This window comes from Erpetoichthys calabaricus, chromosome 2 (genome assembly GCF_900747795.2).
Source record: "Erpetoichthys calabaricus chromosome 2, fErpCal1.3, whole genome shotgun sequence".
Lineage (NCBI taxonomy): Eukaryota > Metazoa > Chordata > Cladistia > Polypteriformes > Polypteridae > Erpetoichthys > Erpetoichthys calabaricus.
Genome location: NC_041395.2, coordinates 132,250,821 through 132,271,575, shown reverse-complemented (window position 1 = coordinate 132,271,575; position 20,755 = coordinate 132,250,821). Strand labels below are relative to the sequence as shown.

The following is a 20,755-nucleotide window of genomic DNA, read 5'->3' as shown; positions in this document are numbered from 1 at the left end:
AATAAACATATGTTGATAACTTTAGTAGACAATTGGGGAAAAATATAAACTTAAAGCTTAATGTGGTCTAAAACAAAACAGACTCATTATATGTTAAAGCGATGCCGACTGCACTTTACCCATTAAGAATTTTTTGGTATTTTTGTGTGGTTTCAGCAGTATCACATAACACTTTGGGACAAAAATGCAGAAAAGCAGACCAAAGCTTGAAGCTAAAATTGCAAATATTTCCACAGCTACAGTGTATTTTCCTGGGGAGCTGATATAAGCAGGAATGAAAGTAATCCAGACAGCACAGAATATTAACATGCTGAATGTGATGAATTTAGCTTCATTAAAATTATCGGGTAGCTTACGAGCCAGAAAAGCAAGAATGAAGCACATAGTGGACAGTAGACCAATGTAACCTAAAACTGCACAAAATGTTATTGTTGATCCAAGGCTGCATTCAAGTATAATTCTGTCTTTATAATGTTCTGTGTTTTTGCTAGGAAAGGGAGGTGATAAAATTATCCACAAAGCACAAATCAAGATCTGTATAAAAGTTAATATAAAAACACAAAAGCGTTGTTGACTGGGGCCAAACCATTTCATGATATTGTTACCAGGAAGGGTAGCCCGAAATGCCATTAACACTACTATAGTCTTCCCCAGGACACATGAAATGCATAAAACAAACGTGATCCCAAAAACCATGTGTCGCAACATGCAAGACCAATGCGACGGTTGACCAATAAATGTGAGTGAACAGAGGAAGCACAGAGAGAGTGAAAATAAGAGAAGGAAACTCAATTCAGAATTGTTGGCTCTAACAATTGGGGTGTCTCTGTAGGATAAAAATACCATTGTCACAGCCATGGTGAAACAAGTTCCCAGCAAGGAAAAAAACACTAGTAGTATTCCGGTAGTTTCTTCAAATGCTAAGAATTCAATCTCTTTTAAAATGCATTGGCTTTTTAGGTCATTTGATTTGTACTCAATGGGACACTTTAAACAGTCAGGAGAATCTGGAAACATAAAATCACACATGTATCAGTCCAAAGTAAACTATGGAACTGACAAAAAAGCCAATAATAAACATTCATTTTCTATATTATGAGTGCAAAAAGAAGAAAAAATCCTAATTGCCTATACCTGTTATATTAGTAATTTCCCCTTCAGCACAAGGAATACAATCAAAACAGCAAATAGGCTTTCCTTTCTGGACAGCCTTACGAGTGCCTGGAAAGCAACTTTGGCTACATGCAGATCTGGGAACCTACAAAAAAATGTGATTTTATTCAAAAACTATACAGAGTCTCTTACAGACAAAAGTAAAATATCAGCAAAATATTTAAAATTAAATATTTCTAGGACTACTTTCATAATTCAAACAAAACAGCATTGTAGATTTAAATATTGCATAAATTGTTAACCTTGCAACTGTACACTCACGTAGGGAATACACTGGCTATGAATTCCCTAAACTGTGTGGACAGCAGCCCGGACACAGGCAGGCATTATAAGTCACCCCAACACACACTTTATTTATAAATACTATATACAGTGAAGCACACAATCCTAAAACTCCCCCAAAGTTCAGGCCTATCCAAAATGCCTCTTTCTCTTCAGGCCACCTCCTTTCATCTCCTCCTGAGCTCCGTCCTTCTCCGCTCCCGACTCAAGCCCCTGAACGGAGGGAGGCAGCCCCTTTTATAATCACCCGGATGTGCTCCAGGTGCCTCCCGATTAACCTCCGCCGACACTCCCCAGTGTGGCGGAAGTACCGGCCACTCACCCGGAAGCACTCCGGGTGTCCCTGGTCGTCTTCCCCCCAGCACTTCCAGGTGTGGTGCAAGTGCTGAGGACCAGGGCTTTTCAGGCATCAGGGCGCTCCCTGGTGGTTACCACGGGCCCCTATAAGGTTGAGCTTCCAAGCTCAGTTCCTGTGGTCCCCAAAGCTACCAGGGCGGTCACCCCCTTGTGGTCTGGAGGAGGCATAATCCCTCCTCTGGTCCTTCCGGGCATCCCGGCTGGGTGCCACCCCCAGCCGCTTGCCACAGTGCCCCACCGCAAGCTGAGACCTCTAGGCACCAGCAGCCTGTCCCACGAGGGCAGGTGTCCCACAGCGGGAAGCCGACACGCTCCATTCCAGGGTCTGGTCCTGCAAAACATAAATCAGAACAAGGGGCGGAGATGTTGCCCTGACGCTGCCACTGACACGTCTCTCTGCTTTGAATACGGGCAACGCTCCCCCCCTCTGACCGGGACGCCGGTGCTTGCCACTTTGGCTCCCCTTCCGAGACCTCCGTGTGTTGGGACATCGGACGGAACCGCATACGCTTCCGTCACCTCAGCCGGCTGTGGGGTTTCCCTCTGCCTCCGCAGAGGGTGGCCCTTCTCTAGATGTGAGCTCCGGTTTGGGTCTTCCTATGGGAAAGGTATAGACCCTATCCCGCCTGCATCCCTGTGGAGCGACATGAGACCGTCGCTGGCTCGGGGCGTAGGGCGCTAGGACCTGCGGCACTCAGCAGCCAGCGTCCTGCCTGCCCTCTTGCTCTCTCCCCCCTCACCGTGCGCTCGGCTCTCACCATCGCGTTCACCATCGGAGCTCCCCCTACTTGAAGCCGATCACTTACGTCACGGTTCTTTTCGGTGGAGCCTCCCTTATCCTGTACGGGGCCGGTTCTACTCACCTGCCCCATCGTACCACTCCGGCTGAAGAATCCAGCATCGCGTCGTTCCGTCCACTCACGCAGCAACTTCACGGACGCGACTGCCTTCCTCTCCAGCTTCTTCAATTCCTCACGGAGGGCACATATCACCTGTGAAAGCGACTCTGCGGGCTGAAGGCACTCCTCCAGCTCACACAGAGCCGCCAGCAAGCACAGAAAGTGAGCTGACGTTGCACTTACCTGTCTATCAGTCACACTTGCTGGCTGGTTCCTGCGGGGCCTCTCTCTTGGCCCAATCAGGTCCTTCCCCGGCTCAGGATGGACATTCCTTGGTCCCACCTCCATCCAATCATCAGCGGGCACACAAGACACACCGTCCAACCCCTTGCCTGTCTCGGGGAGGGACTTCCGGTGTGTGGCCATCTTGTCTCCCCTCCTCCCGGTGCAGTGGCGTGCCTCCGGACAGCCTCGCAACTGCCTTGTCTTCTCAAGCTGCAGCAACTCCTCCTCCGCAGCCTCTCCTGCTGCTGCCACGCTGGGGAAGCCCCACAGACCAGCACGTGTCTGCCACCGACACGGATCCAGACAGTCCCTGCCTACAACACACAAAACACGCCTGGCCATCCAGGGCCGGCTGCCGGTGAACAGGGAACTTACGTCCTAGGTCCTGTCTGTCCAAAGAAATGTCCTCGGTGTGGCCTCGCTAGACGCAATACCGTCCCGGGCACCTCCAGCGACGGCGCGCTCATAGGAGCCCGCTACACTCCTGCAACACCCGTTGTCTTCCCGCACCAGGGGGAAACGGCCCTTCTGTGGACCGGTGGCGGTCTGTGGGGCGAGTCTCTCTCGTGGGGTTGTGTGCGAGCCGCTCCTGTGGCACGTGTGTGGGCGCACCTGCTGCGCCAGGCCATCCACAAAATTATTTAAGTCGATGGGTCCCCACTTTGAAACAGGCAGAGAGTCCCATCTAGGATGCCATTGTGGACTGCAGCCCGGACACAGACAGGCAGACATCACTATAAGTCACCCAACACACGCTTTATGTATAAATACTATATATAGTGAAGCACACAACGCCAAAACTCCCCAAAGTCCAGGCCTATCCAAAATGCCTCTCTCTCTTCAGGCTGCCTCCTTTCCTCTCCTCCCGAGGTCCGTCCGTCCTCCGCTCCCGACTCAAGCCCCTGAACAGAGGGAGGCGGCCCCTTTTATAATCACCCGGATGTGCTCCAGGTGCCTCCCGATTAACCTCTACCGACACTCCCCAGTGTGGCGGAAGTACTGGTCGCGCACCCGGAAGCACTCCAGGTTTCCCTGGTCGTCTTCCCACTTCTGGGTGTGGCGGAAGTGCTGAGACCAGGGCTCTCCAGGCATCGGGGCGCCCCCTGGCATTGACCATGGGCCCCTATAGGGTTAAGCTTCCAAGCTCAGTTCCCGTGGTCCCCAAAGCTACCAGGGCGGTCGCCCCCTCATGGTCTGGAGGAGGCATAATCCCTCCTCTGGTCCTTCCGGGCTTCCCGGCTGGGTGCCACCCCCTGCCGCTTGCCACAACTGATACAGCAGTGCATTGGATTTCAAATTACATAACTTTCACCTGTGGAAGGACACCCTACAATGACACATAATGGACCTACGAGCACATACTACATTCAAACATAGCACTCTGAAATGTTGTACATCTTGCTAGACAGTGTGAGGTTGGCAACACACTAAGACATGTCTCCACATACCTTTCTATTTTGACTGTCCATTCCTTTAAAATTGGGACATTATACCCAAGCCAATTTTCTAGGGATATGTGTCTTTTCCACAAAGCAGAAGGAGCACACTTACAGATTCTTAGGCAGCTTTTTCAAGTTAAGGGCCTTCACCCAGAAATGATGGTCATCTTCATGTCTTGGCAGCAGATGAAAAACAAAAGGTGCTCCACATCCACATTCTCTTTGGCTTAAAGCTGAAAACATTTATGGTTTAAGATCTCATTTCATTTTTTACTCATTATGTCACTCTAAAGAAGCAAATACTGCTGTATCTCTGGTAGCTTGCTCTGTCTACCATTGACTAGGAAAGCTCAAAACAAAAGTGTGCTTGTTACAGGCCAAACTAGATTTTTGGATTAACAAGCTTACCCGAGGCCAAAGTACTTTGTCCACAGCGCGATAGGATGAATCAAAGTACTGCCTAATTTTTTAGTGGGAATAAAATGTAGCATTTTGAACAGCCTGAGAGTATATAATCGTTCTTCTTTTTAATAAATCAATTTAATCAAATTTGGAGTGGAGACAAAACCTATCTGGTAATCACTGGACACAAATCAGAAATTTAGCAACTTCATTCACTCTAACCCTCTAACCTAGACATTTTTGGGTTGTGATAGTGGCCAGAGAAACCACAGAGAGTAGACAGTAGACTCCATAGAGGTAGCGACTGAGCAAGGATTCAAACTCAGTCACCAGGAGCTAAGAGGAAGCAATGTTACTCATTTTGTCACCACACTAAGTGTATATTAAGTGCAGTATTTCATTATTGTTAATTATCTGAAAAAGGAAACGAGCCCTACCTTTTTGTTATTACCTTTCCACATAATGGTAATGTTATTCATTACAATTTGCTGTCCTTCTGGCAGTGAAGCATCATACACACCAATTTTGACAAACTTAATCATTCCTTCTTTACTGAGCTGCCAGTTTAACAAGTCATATCTTGCAGCTGGGTCACCATTTTCATCAAAATATAAAGTCTCTCCATAACTTGTTGTAAAATTAACATGCTTCATATTATCTAGTACCTTTTAGGAAGCAACAGTTAGTTACATACTAACATACAATAAACAAACAAAGAAGTCAACTGCCATATCTATCAGTCATTCGTGTACCTTAAAATCCCTTACCTGCCAAGGTTCAATGTTCATTGCATTACCACAAGAATAATTTTCATGCTGGTTACTCTGACATTTAAAAAGATGGCGTACAGCATACGCTATGGCGTACACTGCTTTATATGCAGTTTCTGAGCCAAGGCACTCATTGCCTTTTACTGTGTTATCTTCTCCTGCTGATGTGCAATTCATTGTGCTTTCCCAAAAGCTTTCCAAACCTGTATTGTTGGGAATGTTGTTTGGGATAAATTTCATTAAGAAATTTTGTAGGCCTGGTACAACTGGATTCATGATATTAATACCAATAGTGCCTTCAAGGACTTTGTAATTTTCCTCTGTTGCAAGGTACTCATTGTATATCCAGCCATCACTGCCTACCCATTGCAAGTATGTGATATTTTGATGAAGAAGTTCATTTATTAAATATTCCAGGTCAAGAAATATTGCAAATGCAACAACTACTTTTGACGAAGCTTTTTTCATAGTTTCTACTACTTTCAGAATTTTGTCTCTTGGACTATTTCTATAAATTACTTCAGAATATTCAATGCATATTTCTTCATTCTGGAGAGCTTCTATAAATGTGGTAATACCAGCTTTACCATAGTCATTATCACTGCTCACTGCTCCGACCCAGGTCCACCCAAAGTGCTTCACAAGCTGTGCTAGGGCTCTGCTTTGATAATAGTCACTGGGTATTGTTCTAAAGAAAGTAGGAAACTCATGTTTGTTGCTAAGACAGGCACAAGTAGAGTAGTAACTTACCTATATAAAATAAATCAATAGCAACAAAATTTAGTTATTGAAATTTAAATTCCAGATGAATTTAAAAAAGAAACAATTTAACAAAGAAACAAATATACGTAAAATAATATAAATATAATAAAATTACACACCACCGGTATGTGAAGAGGTCCAAGTAACTCAGCAACAGCAACGGTAGGTGATGATTCCGGCATTCCTATGATTGCATGTACAGTTGATGGTTTAATGCAAGATATATCAGAAAGCGTTCCTTCAGGACCATTCACTAAATCCATTGCTGCCTTTATAGCCAAAGGGACAGAACTGCAGTCATCATATATTTTATAACCCAGAGAAGCACCAGGCAGTAGCATTGAATTGTTTATTTCTTCAATGGCAAATATCATTGTTTTAGCAAATAGAAATTCCTTCACATTTACACTGCAAGGAAAATGAATATATATTTTACTCTCATTGTTAATCTGAATATGTCATTTTGCAACTACAAAGGTTTCCTATTATTATACATAAACTTGTATATTACAATAATGCAGTTGAATGTACAACTATTAATAGTTCTATTATTTAGTACTGTATATAGTTAGGTTTAATTCATCAAAATTAACGTTCTTCCTTTTGATAAGGCTTTAACTATCAGACACCATAGTAGCTTATCACTTGATTGAAGTGAAATCCCATCCTAGTCACTTGAAGTATGCATTTTCTTCTACATAATGTTTGGGTTTCTATTAGGCTTTCCACATTCAAATCATGGATGTGAAGTTGACCAGTGACTCTAAACTGGCATTTTGTGTACATGTGTGAATGAGCGGACTGGCATCTTAACCAGTGTGTATTCTTGTATTGTGTCAAATGCTGCAAACACAGACTGTGGCTTCCTCTAACCTAATTTGGATTAAGTGATAGTAGAAAATGGATGGATACAGGAAACATTAATTATTAGGAATTATTCATCCATGCATCCATTTTATATATCTTCTTATTTCAGAGACTGATAACATGGAAGACATTCTGGTAAGAAGCTATCTTGTAGTAAAGGTAAACACATCCACTCACATTGATATAATTTAGCATCCATAATTAGTCTACCTATATGTCAGAAATTAAACTAGTTGTGTAGGACTATATGCCTAAGCACCATGGACAGAAGCTTTTCCTGCTACATAATCATTTGCATATTATATTCAGTGCAATTTACACACTACAATAAACTCTTTTTTAAACCTTGCAAAATTTGTCTACATAGATATAGTTATTTTTCTGTTTAATTTACCCAATAAATTCATTTAAAAAAACAAGTTAAATAATTACTTTTAAAGGTTAAGTAATGGTAAAGGAAGTTATGTATATACTTTCATAGTATACTATAATGAATCTTACAATGTTTATACAGTGTTATCACAAGTATGATACTGTACAACTAAGCTATAAAAAGACAGGGAAATATTTAATTCTCATTTCAATAGGTAAATCATTATATACTTACTCTGTACATATTATTGGCTTTGGTAAAGTGTTAAACATCGGATTGAATTCTTCAATAGTATTGTGAAGTGAAAAGACTGCTCCAATCATTATGTCTCCTGCTTTAGAAAGTAAAGGCATATCTGATCTGCCCTGTAACCTACAAATAGGTTCTTCTGCTCTTACAAAAAGAGGTATAAGAGTAAAAGTAAGAAATATCATTTCAGTCTTTTATTTTAGTATTGCAGCACTTTTGACAGACAGTGTTCTTATATAGTGCTGTACCTTGAGAATCAACAGTGATTACCTAGTGGAAATATTCATATGAATCAAAGTAGTAATTCTCAAAGGAAGACCTGACAAGAGAGAAAAACCATACCTCATCTGTATCATATCAGATAATCTTTGGAGTAAATTTAGGAAGAGAATAATTTTAGGAAAATCATCACAATATACCACTAGTTGAACACAGAAAACAAGATAGGTAAAATAATTAAAGATTACATCATGTCATATTTAAGTGGATTTCATTATGCAAAAAAATTGACACTGTACAGTATATATTTCAGTACCTTTAATGTAAAATAAAAATATTTAGGGTACATTGATGACATAATAAATAGTTTTAATTAATTATATTTATTACCTGCAGAAGGACATTAACACCTCTTATAAATAATGTTTAAATCAAATACCTATAAAATATGCAGCATGTCATAAACAAAAGTTGTTCTTTCCAAAGCATGTAAAATTATAAATTGCATATCTATTACAAACCCTGGTACACACAACAACTCTCAGTTATGCAAGTCCAGATAGCAGATTCATTTATTTTATATTCTTTTTTTCATCTCATACTAGAACACTTTAATGAGTGTTATCATACAGTGTTAGATACTCAATAAGTTGCATTAACTTTAAGTGTAGTCTGTCAAGCTGTGCCAGTGGCTCAAAAGACACAAGCCCTTTTCTTTACTTTCAATGTTTTTGCACCTCTTTCACCAGCAGATTCCACCTGGAAGTCCTGTAACAAAGGAAGGGAATAAGCAGGGAGAGCAACTAGAGAATATATGGTATTCACAATTGTTTAGGAAAAGAATGCAATAGAAAGCATCTGTAATCATCTAAATATAGACAATAACAAAAACTGGAAATGGAGAACTAAATTGGAACAAAATGCTTATATACAAAGGTTCACTCCAGCATAAACACAACTTCTATAGTTAGGTCAGTAACATGAACATGCTTAAGCAAATTTATGAAATTTTGAAAGCAAACACACAAAGATGTAACATGCAATTTAAATGTAGATTCTGTAAAATTTAAAACAATCTGAGTTCTTAACCTCAGAAGCAGCATGAAGTTATGTATGGAGACCTTTTAATGGACAGTGACTGAAAAGTGAAAAAGGGACACATTGCGTGTCACAGTTTTTTTACATTATGGTGGTTCTCACCAGTGGCTCCAAGTGTGAGTCATGTGGTCTGAAAGCTAACCGTCATCAGGCAAGCTGACTTTTAAATTACACAGATTCACTTTTTCCATCATTTATCTGCTTAAGTATTTATTTGTATCAATCAAGACTTCTAGCCAATATTGGTGCTACTAAATTAATATACTTTGATTAATAAAGAACACCAAGTAACTTTCTTGTGGATGGTAACATTTACTTCAGTTCTGGTGTCATGAAACCACACCTTCCTGCTATGCTCCTGTTTGCTTAATGTTGTCACCTCTTTCTCCTTCATACATCTACATGTATAAGGGGTTATTATGGACAATATTATGGGCTTAAATCTGGAACTTTGCTGGATTAGAATCTTCGTATTTCTCACATAAATACCTTTTGTAAAATAATTCTGTGAAAAGAAAAGCCGAGTTACACTAACAGTGAAGCTACAAGAAGATTTGAATTCATTTAATAGCGCAGTCATATTGTTATGGTTTTAACAGGGTTTCTTTCCAAGTTTTAATCATTTATTGTACTGTTTTTTTTTGTAATATTTTGATTTATTTGTTAAAAAAGTGTTTTTTATTAAATTCTTTCTTCTTTGTTTTAATTGTTACACACTTGTCTGTTTTTCAGTTATTCTTAAGAGAAAAAAGAAAGAGAAAAAAGGAAAACAAGCAACTGAGGAAATTCTCTAACATCAAATAAGGAAAACCACTACTAATGTCTCCCACCCTTAAGACTGAGGGAACAAATAAGGATAGAGAGAAAAAGAAGAACTATGCTGATGACATTATGCCTTTATCATCCTGATAAAAACAAAATAAAAGGTTCTTAATAAGTGAAACTGTCTTTTCAAGAGATGATGTAATAGATAGAGAAGAGACATTAATGCAATGTGGTGATAGTTCTAAAAAAGTAAAAAATAAATTAATTGAGGTAGCTATTGAACAATGGTCTGGATTTTCCCAGTGTGATGCCATGAGGATATCAGCAGCCCTAGATGTGATAAGTCGTGCAATGGTGACAGTGTTTGCTTGAGCATATGTGTGAGTGAATAGGAAACGTGGGTGTAGCTATTTATAGAACATGTAGCATAGCAGGTTAAGTAGTTACACGGTGGCACTTACCTCAAGCAGGTTAGGTGTTGAAGTTCTGGTAGTGGCAGGAGAAACAGTAAATGGCTACGGGCAGGATGTGCCTGTTAGAGGCAAGATGGGAGGTTCATTGTGCACAACATGAGTCGACCAGGCTGCAGTGTACAATGTATCCAGATGCTAAGGTACCTAGCTGCAGATAGAAGTAGGAAAAAGTGTGCTGTTTAGGGTACAAAGAAGAAAAGGTCCCTAAGAGTGTGAACGGGCAGTGATTACTTACCGAAGCGTAATGGGAAGTTGGAATTGCCATTGTGTGGCTTGTTGTGGATACATGTGTCGGTAAAAAGCAAATGGCTTTGTAAGCTTTCTTCTTTCTAGGTCACAACACGTAGAATAGAAGTCAAGCGAGATGTCCTTCGGGATTGGTTGTAGAAGTCCCGGAGGATGTATTAGAGGGTAAGACTGACGTCAGTAGAGGAAACAGTAGTCAGTAAGCCAGAGACAGAATGTGTGCATTGAAATAGGCTATTGTGATGGAGAGAGTGTGACGGGAATCTGTAGAATAGCTGGAATGAGCGCTAGGAAAAAATAAATGTACAACAAAACACTAATAATGACTCTAAGGTTACTGCTCTAACTATTTTTCATTAAGTCCATTTGGAAAAACCGTCCCCAATGCCGTAATCCATTGTAATTCTTTTTTTAGTCTATCCGTCTTAGTCCAAAAACTGGCACTTTCTAAGGGAAAGAAGAGAGGTTCATGACCTACCTGACTAAAATGTGTATATAATATTGTCTGTTTACTTTGATTTTCTATTAACCTCAAGTGTTGGATAAACCTAACTTTTATTGTATTTTTTGTTTCTCCAATATATGTTTGTCCACAATTATTACATTGTATTGCATATATGCAATTTTTAGAAGTCAATTGCAATTGTTGATAAATAGGAAATTCATCACCTGTACTAAGATTTTTGATCATTTTCTTATTTTTAAAGGGAATGCACAATGCTGTCTTATTCTTTTTCCTTAGGGTACATGAAGCCCTCACCAAGTAGTCTTTTAAATTTTTATTTCTCCGATAGACCGAAACCAGTCTAACTTCCGCCAACCCCTCTTCCATCAATTGGGCCCCTCTAAAATTATTTTTCAACCCCTTCACTACCTCCTGTGCTTGTTTGGAAAAAGTAAACACCATCGGCAATATGTTTTTATCAGGTACTCCGTTCCTACCCTGACCATCCCGTTCATGTACTTCCAATCCCGGGGTCCGCACCAATCCACCATTCCCTATATTTTCCTCCACCCCATTATATAATGGGAATACTGTTCTAATTGCAGGTCCCCCCTCCGAGTTATTGTTATTAGGGCTCACCCCCATTACCTCCATCCTATCGGGTTGAAAATTAACTCCAGGGTTCCCCCTCATCTGATTAGCCTCAGAACTCCCCCCATGGGCTTTAGGATTAGGATTATACAATGGGGGTGATAATCTAATTTCAAATCCCTCCTCATAGCTCAAGGGATTCCAATTCCCCTCCAATGTCTCTAGCCCATCTAATTGGAACTTAACCTTAGGGCTCCAATCCCACTGATTAACCTCAGGGACCCTCCTCTGATTAACATCAGGGACCCCCCCATGGGCCTTAAGGTCAGGGTTGTGTGTAGGGGGTGATGACCTAATTTTAAAGCCCCCCCCACAGCCCATAAAACTGGGATTGCCATCCATTATCTGATTCACCTGGAGTTGATTGGAGACCTTAACCTTTAGAGCTCTTGGGATAAGTCCTACCTCTTCCATTATTACCATATCACTGCTCACATCCTCTTCCACTAAAATGGACCGATACTTATACTTATTCCCCTGATCCCCTTGCAGTTGTTCACTATCTTGTTTATTAATCTTTTGTTTCTTATTTTGCAGGTCTTGGATGTTCCAACGAGGAAGATAAGCAAAAGAAGGAAGGAATCGATAGAAGAGAAGGTAAGTACCCCCGTTCAGAAAACTAATTAACTGTTTAAACCTAGGTACCCATGAAGCAGAAAAGCAGGAAGTCTCATCCATCAATATAGACATGAATCTAATCCCCTGTACATATAAAGACTTTTCTAACCCCAAGGAATCTCCCACCTCCAAATCCTCTTCTAAGTCATACGTTGTTAACCAGGAAATATCTGACCCCTCCATCCCAATAGCCTCATCCATACGAATCTGAGGAACTCCTGTATTTTTATTCAAATTAATGACTGGGTAATTAAGATATCTCTGTTGTGTCTGCGCCACCTCATGCCTAATCTCCCTTAAAAATCTTCTACTATAACCCCTTTTCCTAAGAGATTTAAATAGAATACTAACAGCCTCATCTATGTATTCCTCCTCCATATTAATCCTATAAAATCTAATTAACTGTGATTTAACAATACCCCTAAAGGTATGTCTTGGATGATAGCTAGATTTTTGTAAAAGAGCATGCGTATCTGTTTCCTTGAAAAAAACTTTAGAGAAAATTCTCCTATCCCCCTCCGGTATTGTTTTAACATATAATTGCGTATCCAGAAAGCTCAGGGAGTCCGCACTAATCTCTGCTGTCAAATTAATAGTTTGGTGTACACTATTCAAAGTATATACAAATACTTCAAACTCCTCTCTAGTGTACGTCCAAATCCCAAAAATATCATCCAAATATCTAAGGTATAAATATGGTAACCTATGACACCTAGAAAAGGCCTGTTCCTCCCAATCTGCCATATATATATTAGCATAGGCAGGGGCATATCTCTTACCCATAGCTGTCCCATAGGTTTGTAAATAAAGAACCCCATTGAATTCAAATTCGTTGGTTTTCAAATTTAGCCTTAATAACTCTAGGAGGCTTTTGTCTGGCCTGGTCGCATCCGGATATCGTCGAAATGTCCTATCTATTGCCTCCAATCCCAGATCAATATCTATATTGGTGTATAGGGATTTGACGTCCATAGAAAACATAAACGCCCCTGGTGGCATTATTTTATTTTTGACCAACTGCAGAAAATGATACGTATCTTGTACATAGCTGTTGTGTTTCTGAGATAACGGATTCAGATAATAGTCAATAAATTCTGAAGCCCTATACGATTCCGAAGAACAATCTGAGATGATTGGTCGGCCTGATGGAATCTCATACGGAATTGTCCAACTTTCCGGCTTTTTATGGATCTTAGGTAATAAATAAAATTTCCATGTAGATGGATCTCCGGGACCTTTTAAATACCTTTTCTGTTTAGCCGTTATAAACCCTTCCTCTTGCATAGTTTCCAAAATCTTGACCATTTTTGAATATGTCTTTTCCCGATTAGATTTTTTAAGCGGTCTATAATGTAATCTATTAGATAACTGTCTCTTAGCTTCCAGGATATATTGTTCCCTGTCCATCAGAATTGTCATGGAGCCCTTATCAGCAGGTTTAATAATAATTTCTTTACTATTCAATCTCAAATATTCTAAAGAGATTCTTTCTGCTGGAGTCAAATTATCTGGAGCCCCAGACTTAACCTGCAATGTTCTTAAGTCCTGCCGGTCGTCTTTAATCAGATTTAAAATAGTCGAACTAATTTTACTATTTACTGGTTCCCAATGTGACGGTTCAATAAATCTCTCTGGTATCTGACCTCCCTGGTATTCAAAATAATCCAATAACTTCAATCGTCGATGGTATTTATATACGTCTCTCTTAATCTCCTCCAAATCTGTTTCCATCGGCACCGGAATAAAGGTAAGTCCCTTTTGCAGTAATGATATATCTGATTGTGTCAATCTAAACTTATTACTTAAATTATAAATATTCACTTCCTTTGCATCCACAAACCTATAAGATTCCTGAATTAAGTCCAAACAATCTAGTCAATGATCAGCAATCTCATAGGCCTGTTCTGGTTTCCAATGCAAATTATCTCCCTCCACTAACTCAACATCCCCCTGGCCAAGACTATCTACTATTTCAATCGCTCGCAATGTCGATAAATAATCATTAAGCTCTCGTATTCTAGTAACTACCTCCTCCGACTGTTCCTCTACTGAGTACGGTAACTTAGCCATATAGATTGTAGCCTTAGGAAACATTCTAGTCATACTACTCAAAAGAGGAGGCACAATCTTATTCCATCTAGTAGGTCTAGTTTTATTACAATCATTTAACCCAACTGACACCAATACTTTCAATATTTTATAATTTGGTTTCCCCATACGCTGTATAATATCTTGCAATCCTCCAACCGTTATACCTGGGAAACTAAATGCTTCCACCTGGTCCTGCCTAAAATGGGGGATCCGAGCAATATTGGAATCCCCAAGAATTACAAAAGGTTTACTAATAATTGGAATCTTAAAGCCTACATCCCTCCACCCTTTCACTCTAACCGGACGATCTACAATCTCGATTTTATTAATATCCTTCATATTATTAGTGGGATCAGTTTGGGATGTGGAGTCACTCATGACCTCAGATGTCAACTCCTCCCGTCTCATCTTTTCCCCAAAACCTACAATCTGTTTTAACTGTTGGTCACCAGGGTGTTGTTCACTAGATATGGAGGATGTCCCTATAAGAGATAACCCACAATCAGATGATTTATCACATTCTATTTCCTTCTGTTCACCCATCATTCTAAACTCTTCTATCATATCTCTCTCCCCTCCAGGATTCAAAGACGTACTGTCTGCTGTCTCGAGACTCTTAAAGGTAAGTAACCCTTCTTTTTGTATATTTAAATCTCTAGCACTTCTTTTAGTTTATACCCCAAGATTGTTTCAAGAATGGGGGAATAAACATGGTGAGCCGGATTTTTTTTTATTTGTTTTTTTTTTTGTATTTTAAGTTATCCCTACCCTAAAGTGACCTCAAAAGATGATGAAGGGGCAAAGGATCGGAGTGGAGGAGTAGACTCTGAGTGTCTTGGTAGATGTTTTCTGAGTAAGCTGGATAAGGAGAAATAGGGGCATAGGCCCAGAGTGCCAACATTTTTGTTTTCTTTTTTTTTTTTATATATATTCAACTGCATACATATGGACTATTTAATGAGCTCTGCACTACTTGCACTTTATTTGTTCGTCTGATGATTTTTTGAAGACACCAAAAACTTATATATTGTCATATCGCTTGTTTTTAATGAAGAACTGTATATATTTTGTTTAACATCTTGTCTCTGTCTCACTCACTCTCCATGGTTTTGGCTTGGACATGACTACTCTTGTGGCGAGCTTGGGGCAAACAGTAGAACTTACAATAATCAACCTCTTATTAACAGCTGAAGAGGAATGTGATGAAAAATATATAAGTAAAAAAAGTGAAGAACATGGAAAAGTAATATCTAAAGTGATTTAAGGACAGGTGGAAATTGAGGTGTGGGTAGCATCACACTTGCATAATCTAGGCATGTTAGTCATCTTAATTATAGAAAGACAAAATTGAATTAGGCTGCATTATGCAAAACCATTTAACTTTTTTCAAAACTCAGAAAATATTTTACACAGCAATATGAATTGGAGGAGGAGTTGTAATTATGGGGAAGGTATTTAAAGGAATTCAAAATAGTGATGAAATGGAATAGATGGTGATCTGTTAAAGAAATTTAAAAGAGTGGGGGGGGGGGCAATTTGCTTCAATTAATATTATACTCCACATAGTTCTTCTTATTTATGAAATATGTATAAAGTATGAGGTAAATTCTTTAGAAATACCATACAAGTAGCAGAATATTATCAGTTTACATAGATATTTTATGAGATGTATCATTAATAGTTATAGGGGAAAACAACTAAGTGTCACATAAAAATGCTTTAGTAAATATAAATAATTAAGTAAATAAATAAATCTAAATAAATTCATAAGCTGTTTGTTTATCTTATTGTCTGATTGCTCAGTTATTACACAAAAAGCCCTAAACAGAATTTCACCACGGTCTGCATGTGTGTTTTCATTGGTTCAACTTAAAATATGTTATATGATGTATTGAGGAAAATGTTTGTAATGGAGGGGGGCAACCCAAAAACTAGTACCAATAAAAGGGGCTAAAGTTCTTATCATGCAGAAGTGCAATGCAGCTGATGGGAGGACACCATTATCAACATGTAGTACATTTTGTACTGGCCAGAGCAGGATCTCATTTAAGACTTTTAGCAGGTTCAGTATTTTATTCTCAAATAATTCTGATAACAGTTTTACCGATTTCCTGGATTACAACTTTTGTATGTCACTTTGTTTCTTTGTGGTTGTGTTTAGTTATGCTGAATTTTTTCCCATTTATTTTCATGTAAACGCACATTCCAAAACGGGTGTAAGGTGTTGCCAAACCATGTTGGAGCAATTTTTGTTTCTTTCAACCCCCTTTTTGTTGAGTTTTGGGATTGCAAAATTTCAGGCAAAATTAAATTTAGAGTTAATTTCACAAAACTGTATGCGAAAAGAGAGTCAGCCGTCTTCCTCACCACTACCTGTTATTTAGTAATGTTATACACAGGTTTTAGAAAATGTATTGATGGATGGATGTATATTATACATAACCAATGATGCACGATTCTAACTACTGGACAAGGACAAAGGCAGCTGTAATAATTATTGCAGTATATATGTATAATTTTATTTAGTTTATGGTTATGTATTGTGCATGGTATGTTTTAAAGATTTTATTTTAGATTCAATGTATTTTGAGAAAGTTTTATTTTTTATTTCCTTTCTAATTCTTTGTTTATGTGACACGTTAGAAGCCTTCATGTAACCTCTAATTGTCTTGCCAGTTACTTCACAAGACGTGAGGTATACAGTATGTGAAGTTTGCACATTCTCCCTACATCTGGTTAGATTGTCCTCAAGCTACTCTGGTTTTACTCCCCACATCCTTAAAGATGTGCATATTCTTTTAATTAGCAGGTCCAAACAGACCCCTTTAGAGAATGAGATTGTCCTTAAGTGGGCCCTGCAATAGACTGACTTCTTGTCTTGATCTTCTACAACAGGCATGAGTCAGGTATGTTACATTATTTTATATTATGTTATATATGAAGTGTTGCCATGGAAAGGAGGTACCAGGAAGAAAGGGAGCAAAAAGAGGCAAGCGTGGTATAGCCCCTTTGGGAGAAGAACTTACACTTGTAATAGGAGAACCCTTTAAATACTACTGTGGGATAATAGCTGACAAGGGGCCATATGCCATTTACTGTATTTGAGAAGAGGCAATTTCACTGTCATCATGTACAGTATGTCTGGCCTTCTGACCAGCGAGCTAGACTGGTAGAGGCCTTGGTAAATTCCATGAAACTGCAGGTGGAAGCACAATGTAATGATATAGTACAAATGCAAACACGTGTTCTTTTATGAGGAACATTTGAGGGTTGAAGAAACCAGGTGTACCTGGTTCATTGAGACCAAGGAATACAGAGAGACATGGGTCTAACAGAGACAACACTGGGTGAAAGGCTACAGGACTCTGAAAGTGATTTTGGAGAATTGCCTTAAAAGCAGATCAAGAATTCAGTATACAGTTGGTCCTTGGGTATAGGTGAACTAAATATGGAGTGTAGAGGTGTTTTAGGGTAAGTACTAAAAACAAAACGAAACAAAGGCCATGGCTAATAGATAGAGGGAGACATCAAGAGGAAAGAAAAGGGGAGCTGTTTTTGACTTTGTGGCACAGTGTTTAGGTGAGGGGGCAAGTGCATAAGCAACCCCATTGGATATATTGGAGGACAAGCATTAAAGATAGACCTAGTCCAAACCAACAATGATATATTTGAAAGGGCATATTTTGTTATTTGGATTGGCATTCCATTCACATTGAAACAGTGTTTCTGACCACTGAAAATGGATCATTTTGAAAATGCACCCAAACGTGTATAAATTACAAAACACAGGGTTTTGCGTAGCAGTGTGGATGGGAAAAATAGATTTTTTAAATATTTATATATAATTGGCCTGTAATAAGACACTTGTAACATTAAAAGCAGTTGTAATTCTTTTTGTGTTTAGACAAGGAACTAGGTTAAGGGTTTTTTTCTCATTCTTTATGCATTTTATTTTAATTTCAGTTTGCTCCATAAACAAACCGAGTGCTTGTCTGTGCATGCCCAATAGGGTAGTTTTACGGTACAGATTTTTATCATTTCAGTTTGGATGACAAACTTAAAAACAATCTGAAAACATTAGTGTGGACGGAAAACTTCTAAAATGAAAATGGCCTTATCAATTTGTTTTCTGTTTATTAATTTGGTACATTGTTTTTATTTATACCTCCCTTATGTTTATTCTTTGTACAGTTTCATTCTTTCCTAGATGAATTCTTTTGTCTTTTGAGATCACTTATCTTGTGGGGACAGATGTGATTCGTAAACGAGAATACACGTTTGAGGACAAAAAATTTGCAGTGAATAGAAGCAAAATTTGTCACTGCAATTGCTACACTCACAGGGCATCCTCCTGAAAGACACACCCTTAATTCCTCCAGCCTTGTCAGCGGTTTACTGGTGTTGTTAGGCAGATTTGATGATTCTGGTGTTTTGAGTGCTGAAATCTGCATCTACTGTGGCTCTTCGTTATCAGCTCTGTAACGGCAGTCCTTTTGATGATGTGTGACACACTGTTTGTTTCAAATGCATATTTTGCAGTTCATGTATTCACAAGCATAGCTGCCAATTGTTCGACTGTTAGACTATTGTTGTAACGGTGAACAACAGAAAGCACATGACACCTATAACAACATATTCTTCATGTTTACTACTCGCCCATTGATGTCTTTGAATGCCACTTTATAATCTGATGTTATATAAAATGGTTTTGCTTGCAACAGGTTGTTTATTCTTAACATGTTTTGGCAAAGGCGCTTTATTGGCGCCGACCCGACACAGACTGACACCGGAGGCACGGGTAAAATAAACTATTTTTTCTTCAGCCGTGGGGCACGTCTTCCCCGTATCCCACAGGCCCTACGCAGTCCCCAAAACACACAAAGAAAAATCTCCCCAAATCACACTCTTTGTCTTCCTCCACTACTCCTCCCAGGCAGCTTTGTCCTTCTCCTTCCGACTCTGGCGCCCTGAGTAGTGGCTGCAGACTCCTCTTATAGCCCACCCACAAGTTCTGCAGGTGCTCGTTAACCTACTTCTGGCTGCACTTCTGGGTGTGGCTACGCTCCTGCCCAGACGGGCTCGTTAGGCCATGCAGCTCTATGCAGCTCCCCCTGGCGGAGGCCATGGAGCCCAATCAAGATGAGCTCCGGTGTTCCATGAAAGTGGCCCCGACGCAACCCAGGTGGGCTGGCAACAAAGGTTCCGAGGGATGTAGTGTGGCTCCCATGGCTGCTCCGTTGGGATCTAGTGACAAAGGGGCGTCCCGGCAGACATGGGTCCCGGCTGTCCGCCACAATGTGCAATGTAATCGCTGCACAAGCAACAACCATTTGTATGCCTAATAGTTTTTTTAGGACACTTTTCAACAACAAACGATTCAGCATAAACCACTGCTTGCTCTCTGTCGGACAAAGTTAACAAGAGCAAGACTGCTCTTTGCAGTTTGAAATCACTGCTCCTAATTGAGTGCTGCCTTTGTGAGGTGTTGGATTGGTTTAGAAATGAGACATTCAGTGAGCAATTCTACCACCCACTTTTAAGCAAAATTCACTCATGGCCATCTTTAGATGTATATATTATATGTCTGGCTTCAGCAAAACTATGAGAGCACCACCAAACCAAGGAAAAGAACAATATTCATTGTTTGATAAAAATATCTACCTTCTTTGCTGAAATAAAAAACAAAAATAAACAGGTGCTGAAACCTTATCTACAGGGACAACACTGAGCAGCTTAATCAGTACTGAAGGATCGGCGCTCAAGGGACGGAATGCTCCTACTGAAAGGGAGAGTGAGTACAATCGTGGAGGAGTCTGCCCTAGGGATCCGAGGGATGACTACGAGTGCGGGAAGGAAGATGGGAGGACAAATGACCCCAAGCGGTCTGGCAGATGCCGGTGGAGGCAGCCAAGACGGGGGTCGGTAGTGTTAGAACCGCAGCGGTTGAAGTAGCTCCCGCTGAGCAATCCTTGGGTGAGCTGGAGAGACAGAGAAGGAGCTGTGCTTGGCTGGTGTGATCCCAAATGTCTGCTGCAGGTTTTAATCTCGTTTTAGCCTTGTTTTAAACATCTGGATTTTACCTGATTTTATGGATTATTTATTTATGGACACTTGAAGCACTGCACTTTATTTGGGCACTGTTTTGTTTTTGGATTTCTAATATTGAATAAAAGCACTTGCGCCTTTTTCCACCACCCTCTTGCTTCGTTTGGTGCCCTCATTGTCCTCATTAATTAAACAGGATGACTCGGCTAAAGGATACATCTGAATTATCAACACATCTCATGTCTCACAATAATAAAAGTGTTTATAAGTGTTTGTTTCTCTAATGCAAGCAGCATTATAGTTTGC

At 39.9% G+C, this 20,755-nt stretch overlaps 1 protein-coding gene across 1 annotated transcript in view; it reads right to left on the bottom strand.

The window, feature by feature from the left end:
- Window positions 1–20,755, bottom strand: part of LOC114645395 (extracellular calcium-sensing receptor-like) — a 108,980-nt gene that overhangs the window by 9,566 nt on the left and 78,659 nt on the right. Inside the window, exons 4-5 of the mRNA XM_051922545.1 lie at window positions 1,135–1,258; window positions 844–1,007 (exon numbers count right to left, since the gene is read on the bottom strand). Of these exons, the coding sequence (XP_051778505.1) occupies window positions 844–1,007; window positions 1,135–1,258 (288 nt within the window). The remainder of the gene's footprint in view (window positions 1–843; window positions 1,008–1,134; window positions 1,259–20,755) is intronic.